This window comes from Oncorhynchus mykiss, chromosome 1 (assembly GCF_057628025.1).
Source record: "Oncorhynchus mykiss isolate SJ-2025 chromosome 1, ASM5762802v1, whole genome shotgun sequence".
Lineage (NCBI taxonomy): Eukaryota > Metazoa > Chordata > Actinopteri > Salmoniformes > Salmonidae > Oncorhynchus > Oncorhynchus mykiss.
The window spans coordinates 8,594,441-8,608,093 of NC_143022.1; the positions used below are offsets into that span (position 1 = coordinate 8,594,441).

The following is a 13,653-nucleotide window of genomic DNA, read 5'->3' on the forward strand; positions in this document are numbered from 1 at the left end:
AAATTGACAACAGACTTTCAGCACGCTTCTAGGGAAGGACATTCAACAAGCACAGCACTTACACAAATGACTGATGATTGGCTGAGAGACATTGAGAGAAATGATTGGAGAAATGATCGGCTGAGAAATGAAAAGATCAAACGATAAAAAGATTGTGGGGTCTGTTTTGTTAGACACCATCGATTATAGTCTGCTGCTGGAAAAACACGTGTGTTATGGCTTTACACCCTCTGCTTTATTGTGGATGAAGAGTTACCTGTCTAACATAGCAAAGAGTGTGTTCTTTAAATGGAAGCCTCTCAAACACAATAATCCAGGTAGAGTCAGGAATTCCACAGGGCAGCTGTCTATGCCCCTTACTTTTTAAAAATTTGACTAATGATATGCCACTGACTGAGTAAAGCCAGTAGGGCTCTGTATGCGAATGACTCAACACTATAGTTACGACAGTGACTGAAATCACTGCAACACTTAACAAAGAGCTGCAGTTAGTTTCAGAGTGGGTGGCAAGGAATAAGTTAGCCCTAAATATTCCTAAAACTAAAAGCATTGTATTTGGAACAAAACATTCACTAAACCCTAAATCTCAAGTAAATATTGTAATAAATAACGTTTAAATTGAGCAAGTTGAGATGACTAAACTGCTTGGAGTAACACTAGATTGTAAACTGTTTATGGTCCAAACATATTGATGCAGTAGTAGCTAAGATGGGGAGTCTTTCTATAATAAATCAATGCTCTGCCTTAACACCATCAACAAGGCAGGTCCTACAGTCCCTAGTTTCTACCTTCTTAACAACACCATCAACAAGGCAGGTCCTACAGGCCCTAGTTTTGTCGCACCTGGACTGCTGTTCAGTCGTGTGGTCAGGTGCCACAAAAAAGGATTTAGGAAAATTGCAATTGGCTCAGAACAGGCCATCCACAGCTGGCCCTTGGATGTACACAGATAGCTAATATTAATAATATGCATGTCAATCTCTCCTGGCTGAAAGTGGAGGAGAGATTGACTTCATCACTACCTTTATTCATGAGATGTATTAATGTTGAATGCACCGAGCTGTCTGTTTGAACTACTGGCACACAGCACGGACACCCATGCATACTCCACAAGACATCACTTCACAGTCCCCAAGTCCAGAACATACTATGGGAACACAGTACTACATAGAGCCATGACCTCATGGAACTCTATTCCACATCAAGTAACTGAAGCAAGCAGTAAAATTAGATATAATGATATATTTTTTAAAACACCTTATGGAACAGTGGGCACTGTGAAGCAACACAAACATTGGTACAGACACATGCCTACACACACATGATAACATACGCACTATGGATTTTGTGTTGTAGATATGTGGTAGTGGTGGAGTAAGGGACTGGGGGCACACAGTGTGTTGTAGATATGTGGTAGTGGTGGAGTAAGGGACTGGGGGCACACAGTGTGTTGTAGATATGTGGTAGTGGTGGAGTAAGGGACTGGGGGCACACAGTGTGTTGTAGATATGTGGTAGTGGTGGAGTAAGGGACTGGGGGCACACAGTGTGTTGTAGATATGTGGTAGAGTAAGGGACTGGGGGCACACAGTGTGTTGTAGATATGTGGTAGTGGTGGAGTAAGGGACTGGGGGCACACAGTGTGTTGTGAAATCTGTGATTGTATTGTAATGTTTTTACAATTGTATAAACTGACTTCATTTTGCTGGACCCCGGGAATGCTAATGGAGAGACATAATAAATACAACACAACTTACTCTCTAGCTAGGCGGCAGGTCTTAAAGAGGTTTTTCATGTGGAATAGTTGGACCCTCAAAACCTGAAGAATATTAGGAAAATATACTCAGTTCACACAATGCATTTCAAACTCATAACCATAACGAGTTTTCCTTCTAGTACAGGTGAGTTACAGTAAACTGAAGTAAAGTAACTAACCAAACCTAAAATAAGATGAGCATTAAACAAACCAGCATTAAACTAACCAGGCAAGTATTACAAAATCAAGTCCTCTCACCCGGACAGTCTCCAGGGCTTTGGTTTTCTTGTAGAGGCCACTGTTGATGTCGTTGGGGTTGAACAGGGGGTCTCCTGATATCTTGCCCAGCAGGTCCCGGGCAAAGTTGCTGACATAGTACTTGCTGAAGTCCCACTTCCTCAGCACACGGCCCGGCACCACTGCCTGGGCGTTCTCATGGCAACACTGGCAGAAGTAGCGGCCCAGGTACTCACAATAGCGCATTCGCTTGATGTAGTCTGTCGGGGGGGGGGGGGGGGGGGTTAAGAGTTTTAATGTGAGTGAGGCAGGGGGGAGGTTGACACAAAATGGCCACCGTGGGATAGGGATAACATGGGTGGTTGAGCTATGGCAGCGGGAATCTTCAATGTGATTTGTACCTGGGTCTATGCGAGTCCCGCAGCCTGCACAGCGGTAGTTCTGCTTGGCCACAACGATCTTCCTCCTGATAGAGAGAAAAGGAGAGGGAGGAGGGTTAGTGAGAGACAGGCAGAAAGAAACAAAAAGACAGTACTAGAGAAACTGACAGCGAGAGAGACAGCGACACAGCGAGAGAGACAGCGATAGAAAGACAGAACGAGACAGCGAGTGAGACACAGCGAGAGAGAGAGAGAAACAAAAAAGGGGGAGGCAAACAGAGAATAGTGTGAAGTCAGCAACTAAGTTTGTGACCCGTGTGTGTGTGTGTTAAGGACTCACTTGGGCGCGGGGTGAATGTTGAAGATGATCTGGGGTCGCGGCGGGGCCCACTCCAGGTTCCCTCTCACTCGGATCCTCAGCTTGTAGATATCAGCATGCTCCCCGTCATCAGGAGAGATGGGCAGGGAGTCAGGGATGGGCAGGAGCTGAGTGGAGCAGGATACAGGTCAGTTTGTGTGAGTCTGTGTGTCTATTTGTGTGTGTGTGTGTGTGTGTGTGTGTGTGTGTGTGCGTGTGTGTGTCTATTTGTGTGTGTGTGTGTGTGTGTGTGTGTGTCTATGTGTGTCTATTTGTGTGTGTGTGTCTATTTGTGTGTGTGTGTGTGTGTGTGTGTGTCTATTTGTGTGTGTGTGTCTATTTGTGTGTGTGTGTGTGTGTGTGTGTGTACCTTCTGTGGTGCATCATGTTCTGGGACCAGCCATTCGAGCTCCGAGGCTGCAGGGAGCTGCATGCCCTCAAACTGCCTGAGCAGGCCCATGGCCACCGACTCAGCAGAGTTAGACTGGAGGAACGACGGAGAACTGAGAGAGAGAGAAAGATTGATAGTCGGAATAGAGAACAAGCATACACCAAACTGTTTAATTTGAACTAGCGCAAACAATAGCCTAATTCCAGCTACCGCAAACATTAGCCTAATTCCAACTTCCCCAAACATTAGCCTAATTCCAACCACCGCAAACAATAGCCTAATTCCAACCACGGCAAACAATAGCCTAATTCCAACTACCGCAAACATTAGCCTAATTCCAACCACCGCAAACAATAGCCTAATTCCAACTACCGCAAACATTAGCCTAATTCCAACTGCCGCAAACATTAGCCTAATTCCAGCTACCGCAAACATTAGCCTAATTCCAGCTACCGCAAACAATAGCCTAATTCCAGCTACCGCAAACAATAGCCTAATTCCAGCTACCGCAAACAATAGCCTAATTCCAACTACCGCAAACATTAGCCTAATTCCAGCTACCGCAAACAATAGCCTAATTCCAGCTACCGCAAACATTAGCCTAATTCCAGCTACCGCAAACAATAGCCTAATTCCAACCACTGCAAAACAATAAGTAAGCATCTGCCTCTGATTTCACAAGGTTGCAAGTTCGAATCCAGCAATAGAAAGACAAACATTTTGACGATATGATTATTATTCCACACAGCTACAAGGATGCACTTTCATGCTAGGTTTATGACCTCATATTGGAGCTGATCGAGACCCAAACTGATGTATAAAACAATCTTTCAATTATCCACAAGCACCATGAAACCTGTAACACAAGAAATTCATTTTGACTTGGTGAAAATCAGTTTTTAGGAGCTAACTTTTTCCATGTGGTTTCTTCCTTCACAAACTCCTAAATATTTGGTAAAATTATTCATTTTGTGTACGGTTTCCTAGAAAACAAGGGTGGCTCAATTTACCCCTTTGGCTCAATGTACCCCACTCCCCCCTACCAGGAGTCGGCAACCTTTTTCATGTTTATTTTACCTTTATTTAACTAGGCAAGTCAGTTAAGAACAAATTCTTATTTTCAATGACAGCCTAGGAACCGTGGGTTAACTGCCTGTTCAGGGGCAGAACGACAGATTTGTACCTTGTCAGCTCAGGGATTTGAACTTGCAACCTTTCGGTTACTAGTCCAACGCTCGAACCACTAGGCTACCCTAAGTGACAATTAATAATTTATCCTACCATTTCTACCAATCTATATGCCAGTTACGATTTTCATATGTGCATTACAACTAATTGTGCACGTAGATTATACACTTTTGGAAATCTTAGACCAAGACTTATCCTATCAGAGGGCAAGTTGGTGAGTGCTCTTAACAAGTTGGTGAGTGCTCTTAACAAGTTGGTGAGTGCTCTTAACAAGTTGGTGAGTGCTCTTAACAAGTTGGTGAGTGCTCTTAACAAGTTGGTGAGTGCTCTTAACAAGTTGGTGAGTGCTCTTTGCCCTATTTCCACAAGTGCATAGGGCAAAGGATATAGAGGTCGATTTGGCATTAGGCCAACATCTTTGAGGAGGGAGGAAGTAGTTCTTACATAGATTCTGATCCCAGGAAAGAGCGGCCACTGGATGTCACACCGCGCTTTATGTCTGCATCTGAGAGAGAGAAAGAGAAAGGAACCTCAACATAACAGCAGGACATATACCCAGGCCGTGAGCAGAGCAATCAGGCTCAACCCCCACTGTTACACCCGCCCAAGCCCCATCCTGCTCTGCTCACACCTACTGTGATGGTTCGGGGCCTAAACCACACAAAAAAAACACTAGACACTATGGAACACAAAGCGTTTACTATCTCTTCCTGGAATATATACAAGGTCTGAGATCATCTGTCTTTGGCCTAAAAAGCAGGAACCCAGACTTCATCAAAGAAACTGAAATTACAGACATTGTCATCCTACAAGAAACGTGGCATAAAGGAGACGGACCCACTGGTTGCCCTCTAGGTTACAGAGAGCTGGTAGTCCCATCCACCACACTACCAAATGTGAAACAGGGAAGAGACTCAGGGCGTATGCTAATTTTATATAGGGCAGACCTAAACCCACTTTTAAATGAGTCAATACAGTAACATTTTACATCTGCCTAGACATGAATAAGGAAATTCTCAGAAAAATGTGAACAAACAAAACACCATTGTAAATGCAACCTATATTTATGTTGATTAACAATGTGCACATCATTACAACATTGTATACAGACAATTACACTAGACATGTCTTTTTAATTTTGGCACTTTTGTGAGTGTTAATGTTTTTATTTATTTATTTATTTCACTTTTGCTTATTAATCTCTCTTCCTTGCTTTGGCAATGTAAAACATGTGTTTTTCCCTTGCCATTAAAGCCTCTTACATTTTTGAGAGAGAAACAGAGATAGATCGAGATTAGGCTCAGTGCTTTTAAAAAGCACAACTATCAAACTATAGCATCACCTGGTTCAAAAGAAAGGCATCAAATTCAGACCATCACAAAGAAAAATCACTACCTTTATATACAAAAGGACTGATCTATCATTAAGTGTCCTTTGTCTTATGAAAGCCTACCACGCTGCAGTATGTCTCACCAATGCTGCAATGATTATCTTATCTTATCTTATCATTTATTGATAGCTTACGCCCTTATAGAACACAGCAAATACGATTAGGTGGCAGCCATTTTGTTTGTAGTCCATTGTAAAGGCTCTTAACTCTAATCTTGAACGTGTCATATCTGATGTTTATTTTAAAGGAGATATATGTAATATAGTTGAATTGTCATTTCAGTAAATGTCAAGGGGCAGAACGACAGATTTGTACCATGTCAGCTCGGGGATTTGAACTTGCAACCTTCCGGTTGCAATGCTCTAACCACTAGGCTACCCTGCCGCCTCTACACTCTAACCACTACGCTACCCTGCCGCAATGTTAGGTATAATGTGTGTTCAAGTGTTAGCCCACAAACCCTGTTAGTTAAGACTGGTACAGTATCTTAGAAGCTGGATCCACAGAAAACGTAACACATCCTCTAATCTTTTTCATTCAAATAAGTCTGTGCGTGAAGCCACAGTTATGACTACCAGCCTGTGCCTAGTAACCTTACATGAACCTGCCTTCGTATGCTCTTATCATAGATAATAAAAGATTTATAACTTTTACAAAACACACACACACACCAATCTATCTTTCCCTAACAGTCCAGAGAGCAATGTTAACGATTGACAGTAAAAATGGGAGACGTTTTCCGGCCTTGGTGGGTGAATATGATGGGACACCTGACGATGAGGTGGTGAATGATATGGGACATGACGTGCATTTAATGTCTCCCCTCCCTCGCTCTACCTTTCAGCTCGCACTCCTCCACCTCCTCAGCCGAGCCGGAGTTGGACAGGTGAAAGGAATCCTGGGAGCTCCTGCGGGAGCATCCACTGTCTGTTGAATGGAACACTAAAAGAGGGGGAGGGGGGAGAGAGAGCGCCAGATGGTTAAAATTAATACCAGCAAAATGACGACATGGGGACTAAGCCCAAAATGGAGGAGTTGTATGGGTGCCAGAAGATGTGAGCGAAGTTGAGAGGTTGGAAATCCCGGTGCTGACGAGCAGCTCAAACCGCTCCGCTAAAAACCGATCCGTGCTCACATAAGGGAGAAAAAAAATAATAAAAATCCCTAAAAATCACAATTTAACCAACACCCATCTATTTTTGTGACTACCTGAACCTACCATTTCATTTTCAAGTATTGAAACCAAAACGATATGGATTTGAATGAAAAGTATTTGAATACGCCTAAGAAGGAACGAAAATAAATGTCAGCTATATTATTTCAATTATTACAAGGCTATAGCTTAGAAAGAAAGAAATTGTGAAGCATTTGCGAGCGCCACACAAATAGGCTGTTAAGGACATAAAGCCCTCGGCATTTAAACAACATTTCATTGTATTAAATCATTATAGTCTATACATTTTGAGTACAGCATTTGGAAAGTACTCAGACCCCTTGACTTCTTCCACATTTTGTTACGTTCTTACGCCTTATTAGAAAAAGGATTCAATAGTTTTTTCCCCTCATCAATTTACATACAAAACCGCATTATGACAAAACAAAAACAGATTTGACTTTATTTTTGGCACATTTTGTTGATGTGCATTTGACAGCGATGACAGCCTCGAGTCTTCTTGGGTATGAGGCTACAGGCTTGGTACACCCTGTATTTGGAGAGTTTCTCCCATTCTCATCTGCAGAGCCTCTCAAACTCGGTCAGGTTGGAGGGGGAGCATCGCTGCACAGCCATTTTCCAAGTCCCTCCAGAGATATTTGATCAGGTTCAAGTCTGGGCTCTGGCTGGGCCACTCAAGGACATTCAGAGACTTGTCCCGAAGCCACTCTTGTGTTGTCTTGGCTGTGTGCTTAGGGTCATTGTCCTGATGGAAGGTGAACCATCACCCCAGTCTGAGGTCCTGAGCAGGTTTTCTTCAAGGATCTCGGTTCTTTGCGCCGTTCATCTTTCCCTCGATCCTGACTAGTCTCCCAGTCCCTGCCGCTGAAAAACATCCCCGCATCATGATGCTGCCACCACCATGCTTCATCGTAGGGGTGGTGCCAGGCTTCCTTCAGATGTGATGCTTGGCATTCAGGCCAACATTTTAGTTTCGTCAGACTAGAGAATCATGATTCTCATGGCCCGAGAGTCCTTTAGGTTAATTTTGGCAAGTCCAAGTGGGCTGTCGTGCCTTTTTACTGAGGAGTAGCTTCTGTCTGGCCACTACCATAAAGGCCTGATTGGTGGAGCGCTGCAGAGATGGTTGTCCTTCTGGAAGGTTCCCTCATCTCCATAGAGGAACTCTGCCAGAGTGACCATCAGGTTTTGGTCACCTCCCTGATCAAGGCACTTCTCCCCTGATTGCTCAGTTTGGCCGGGTGGCCAGCTCTAGGATGACTCTTGGTGGTTCCAAACTTCATCCATTTAAGAATGATGGAGGCCACTGTGTTCTTGGGGATCTTCAATGCTGCAGAAATGTTTTGGTACCCTTCCCCAGATCTGGGCTTCGACACAATCCTGTCTCAGAGCTCTACGGACAATTCCTTCGACCTCATGGCTTGGTTTTTGCTGTGACATGCACTGTCAACTGTCGGAACTTATATAGACAGGTGTGTGCCTTTACAAATAATGTCCAATCAGTTGAACTTACCACAGGTGGACTAAAATCAAGTTGTAGAAACATCAAGGATGATCAATAGAAACAGGATGCACGGAGTCTCATAGCAAAGGGTCTAAATATTTATGCAAATAAGGTAAGTTATTTATTTTTTATACATTTGCAACAATGTATTTGTAATTATGGGGTATTGTGTGTGTAGATTGATGAGGACAAAATGGTATTTCATTCATTTTAGAATAAGGCTGTAACGTAACAAAATGTGGGAAAAGTCAAGAGGTCTGAATACTTTCTGAATGCACTGTAGGCTGTGACTTAGAAATACAAATTACATTTTTTTTTTTTTTACAAGTAGGCCTAAAGGTTTTTAGGCAAAATAACCCAATCAAAATGGAAAGCTCCTTGAACTTGGTAATATGCCATGCCTAATGGGCCAAAATCAATTATGGCCCATTGTATAGATAATATAACAAAAATGAGCCATGACCAGCCTTCAAAGCACTTCATGGCTACCAACATGAGTGCTACAGGGCGGTAATCATTTAGGCAGGTTACCTTCGCTTTCTTGGCCACAAGGAAAATCGTGGTCTGTTTGAAACATGTAGGTATTACAGACTCGGTCAGGGAGAGGTTGAAAATGTCAGTGAAGACACTTGTCAGTTGGTCAGCGCATGCTCGTAGTACACGTCCTGGTAATCCGTCTGACCCTGCGGCCTTGTGAATGTTGACCTGTTTAAAGGTCTTACTCACATCAGCTATGGAGAGCGCGATCACACAGTCGTCCAGAACAGCTGATGTTGAAAATGTCAGTGAAAACACTTGCCAGTTGGTCCGCACATGCTTTGAGTACATGTCCTGGTAAACCGTCTGGCCAAGCGGTGAATGTTGACCTGTTTTAAGGTCTTGCTCACATCAGCTATGGAGAGCGCGATCACACAGTCGTCCAGAACAGCTGATGTTGAAAATGTCAGTGAAAACACTTGCCAGTTGGTCCGCACATGCTTTGAGTACATGTCCTGGTAAACCGTCTGGCCAAGCGGTGAATGTTGACCTGTTTTAAGGTCTTGCTCACATCGGCTACGGAGAGCGTGATCACACAGTCGTCCAGAACAGCTGGTACCCTCATCCATGCTTCAGAGTCACTTGCCTCGAAGCGAACATAAAAGGCATTTAGCTTGTCTGGTACGCTCGAGTCACTGGGTAGCTCACGGCTGGGTTTCCCTTTGTAGTCAGTAACAGTTTTCATGCCCTGCCACATGAAACGAGCGTCGCAACCGGTGTAGTAGGATTCAGTCTCAGTCATGTATTGATGCTTTGCCTGTTTGATGGTTTGTCTGAGGGCATAGCGGGATTTCGTATAAGCGTCGGGATTAGTGTCCCACTCCTTGAAAGCTGCAGCTCATGGCTTCAGGTTGGGATATGTGCGTATGGTCACTGTGGGGAAGACGTCGTCAATGCACTTATTGATGAAGCAAGTGACTAAGGTGGTATACTCCTCAATGTCATTGGATGAATCCCGGAACATATTCCAATCTGTGCTAGCAAAACAGTCCTGTAGCGTAGCATCCGCATCATCTGACCGCTTCCATATTGAGCGAGTCACTGGTACTTCCTGCTTTCGTGTTTGCTTGTAAGCAGGAATCAGGAGGATAGAATTACGGTCAGATTTGCCAAATGGAGGGCGAGGGAGAGCTTTGTACGCGTCTCGGTGTGTAGAGTAAAGGTGGTCTAGAGTTTTTCTCCTCCTCTGGTTGCACATTTGACATGCTGGTAGAAACGAGGTAAAACTGATTTAAGTTTGCCTGCATTAACTTCCCCGGCCACTAGGAGTGCCACTTCTGGATGAGCATTTTCTTGTTTGCTTATGGCCTTATACAGCTCGTTGAGTGCGGTCTTCGTGCCAGCATTGGTTTGCGGTGGTAAATATAAGGCTGTATTTTATTTTTTTACCTTTGTTTAACTAGGCAAGTCAGTTAAGAACAAATTCTTATTTACAATGACGGCCTACCCCAGACAAACCCGGACGACGCTGGGCCAATTGTGCGCTGCTCTATGGGACTCCCAATCACGGCCGCGTGTGAAGCCGCCTCGATTCGAACCAGGGACTGTAGTGACGCCTCTTGCACTGAGATGCAGTGCCTTAAGAACGCACAATTGGCCCAGCGTCGTCAGAGGATTGTCCGGAGTAGGCCATCATTGTAAATAAGAATTAGTTTTTTAAGTGACTTGCCTAGTTAAATAAAGGTTAAATAAAATACAAAAAGAGGATGTCTTCCTCAATTGACCCTCCATAAATGTAACGGACATACCAGGAGCTGTGCCAGGCCCGCCACGTCTGTTGACTCATCCAGCTGTAACACATAGAATTCACTGGCTTGTAAAGCTGTAATTGTTTCAAAATATCTCCTGCCATGTCACTGACGCGTCGTGAAACAGTGTTGTTTGACGAAGGCATTCCCCGAGCCATATAAGCGGCAGCAGGAAAACTTAAGTCCTCCACAAAGGTAAAGGGCTTGCCTGTCCTAGCCACCATGCTTTTACACCTGCATTGCTTGCTGTTTGGGGTTTTAGGCTGGGTTTATGTACAGCACTTTGAGATATCAGCTGATTTACGAAGGGCTATATAAATAAATTTGATTTGATTTGATGTAGCTCACCATATAAGGCGCTTCTAGCCTCTTCTTATTATTGGTATCTGTTGCTTTTATACACGTCTTACTACTCGAAAGTAGTCTTATTTATCGGTCCAAAAACTCCTGTGGCTTATTTTTCAAATTGGCATGTTTCATTTCTAAATGTCTGCGCAACAGTGAAGGTTTCCTGCGAGAGACTACCGGTTAACCTGATTGGATGTTCATTATTTGACTAGGTTACCTGTATTTGACATTGTGTTGTTATTTTGCTGAAAGCTAGATGTTTCATTTTATTTTTGGCAGTGAAACAAGGCTATTCAGGCGAGAAAAAAAACAAAAACATCACCCAAATGTATAGCCCCCTTTGGAAAATCTAAATGGACTGTTTGAAAATGTGAATCACATTTGCGCGTAAACCTCGATGGCATACCCACATACCCCGGGTTGTGAATAGCCGTCGTAGAGAGAGGCTCGATAGTAGTGAGAGGTAGTGAGAGGCTCGATAGTAGTGAGAGGTAGTGAGAGGCTCGATAGTAGTGAGAGGTAGTGAGAGGCTCGATAGTAGTGAGAGGTAGTGAGAGGCTCGATAGTAGTGAGAGGTAGTGAGAGGCTCGATAGTAGTGAGAGGTAGTGAGAGGCTCGATAGCAGTGAGAGGTAGTGAGAAGCTCGATAGTAGTGAGAGGTAGTGAGAGGCTTGATAGTAGTGAGAGGCTCGATAGTAGTGAGAGGCTCGATAGTAGTGAGAGGCTCGATAGTAGTGAGAGGCTCGATAAAATAGCAGCAAAACAGAGACATGCAGACACTTTCATAACAGGAATCAACATAATGCATAGGCTATTAACTGTTGACCAAATTAATGGTTCTAGAACAATCTACAGGAACGTTATGTAGCAAAAAAAATAATTTACACACTTAAGCTAAATGCTTCAGTAAGAGAAAGACGGTGTGGGTAATTTTCAGTTTATCGTCCCAGCTCTAGCGTGTGTGTGTGTGTGTGTGTGTGTGTGTGTGTGTGTGTGTGTGTGTGTGTGTGTGTGTGTGTCCGTGCAGGTGTACGTCTGGCCCCATGTGTCGGCTCTTACAGCGCTGTGAGGGAGGCAGGCGGGTCCGCTGGATCTGGCGTCTACGCAGCCGGATCTTCTGTTTGAGCTGCCGGATCTCTGAGTCACTGTCGTCACCCTCCTCTTCGTCGTCCAACACCACCCGCCGCCGCAGGTTGCACTTCATCAGCTCGATGGCGGCGATCAGAGACTCCGAGATGCTGAAGTGGGCGTTCTCCTGGAATGAGATGCAGATGGCCGGAGGAGAGTGAGGCCTTGTTGTAACACTTTCAGTATGGACGCTCCCTTCTGCCCAAACTTGAAGTTGACTGATTTAACACAGTTGGGGAGGTGCACAATTTTAAAAAAATAAAAATTATAATAATGATAATAAATATATATATACATACACACACACACACACACATTTTATTTATACAGATTATTCTCATTGAGATAACATCTCTTTTCCAAGAGAGACCTGGTCCAATAGCAGCAGGGGAAACAACTTACATACACTAACAACATGAAACAAAAAATATAAACAAACATAACAGTACAACAATTACATATTATATTAACACAAACATCTTGACTAAAAACAATTACACTCTTCTATGATATATACATCGATCAAGTGTTTAAACTCCACCAACGAAACTAGATCATCACATTTTAAAACGTTCAGGGGAGAATTCCAGGACCACGGAGCTAAGTAACTAAAGCTATTTCTACCATGACCTGTTCTAATTTTTGGTACTGCTAGAAGCAAATCAGAATGAGACCGTAATTTATATTTATTTACCAACCGGACTATAAAAAGAACAGAGATAAATTGGCATTTTACCCAATATGGCCTTATAAATCAGTGTATACCAGTGTTTAAGCCTACGCAAGGTCAATGACGACCAGCCAACAGTGCTGTAGAGATCACAATGATGTGTTAGACGTTTCTGATTCGTAATGAACCTGAGGGCTGCATGATACACTGAATCAAGTGCTCTCAGGGTAGTGGCTGAGGCCTGCATATACAGTATACAGTATAATCACTAAAATCTAAAATCGATAGTAATGTACAACATACCAGCTCCTTCCTGGTCTCAAAAGAAAAACAAGCCGTATGCCGGTAATTAAAACCTATTTTCAGCTTGAGCTTCCTTATCAAGTTCTCTACATGCACAGTGAATCTCAGCTTATCATCAACCCACACACCCAAATATTTGGACACTTTAACTTGCTCTTTAGTATGTCCAGCCAATGTAGCAATGACATGATTAGTAACATGCCTGGCATTTGAAAATACCATTGCGTTTAGTTTAACCTGAATTTAGAACCAGCTTTAAATCATACAGATTCTGTTGTGATGTTAAATGCTCGTTGGGCATTTTCAAAAGCTAAAGATAAACTACTACCACTTGAATAAAAGAACAGTATCATCTGCATAAAAATAAAAGCGGGCCAGAAGCGGGTTTCTGAACCCTCCCCAAGGCTCACCTTCTCCAGGTCAGCACAGCTGCCGAAGTCCTGCTCTGACAGGTAGCTGATGAGGCTCTGTCCCTCCAGCGGCTTCCGGAACATGCAGTCTGGAACACTGCTGTACTGGGAGCCGTCTGTGTAGACCACACG

The 13,653-nt window shown here is 43.6% G+C and overlaps 1 protein-coding gene across 2 annotated transcripts in view; it reads right to left on the reverse strand.

The window, feature by feature from the left end:
* The window catches only part of LOC110529671 (run domain Beclin-1-interacting and cysteine-rich domain-containing protein), a 56,506-nt gene that overhangs the window by 7,540 nt on the left and 35,313 nt on the right, over positions 1-13,653 (reverse strand). For both annotated transcript variants that reach the window (XM_036986914.2, XM_090236240.1), the window contains 9 exons: positions 13,522-13,637; positions 12,070-12,265; positions 6,537-6,641; positions 4,754-4,814; positions 3,101-3,233; positions 2,713-2,858; positions 2,394-2,458; positions 2,014-2,252; positions 1,757-1,818 (listed from right to left, as the gene is read on the reverse strand). In XM_036986914.2, coding sequence (XP_036842809.2) covers positions 1,757-1,818; positions 2,014-2,252; positions 2,394-2,458; positions 2,713-2,858; positions 3,101-3,233; positions 4,754-4,814; positions 6,537-6,641; positions 12,070-12,265; positions 13,522-13,637 — 1,123 coding nt within the window. The remainder of the gene's footprint in view (positions 1-1,756; positions 1,819-2,013; positions 2,253-2,393; positions 2,459-2,712; positions 2,859-3,100; positions 3,234-4,753; positions 4,815-6,536; positions 6,642-12,069; positions 12,266-13,521; positions 13,638-13,653) is intronic.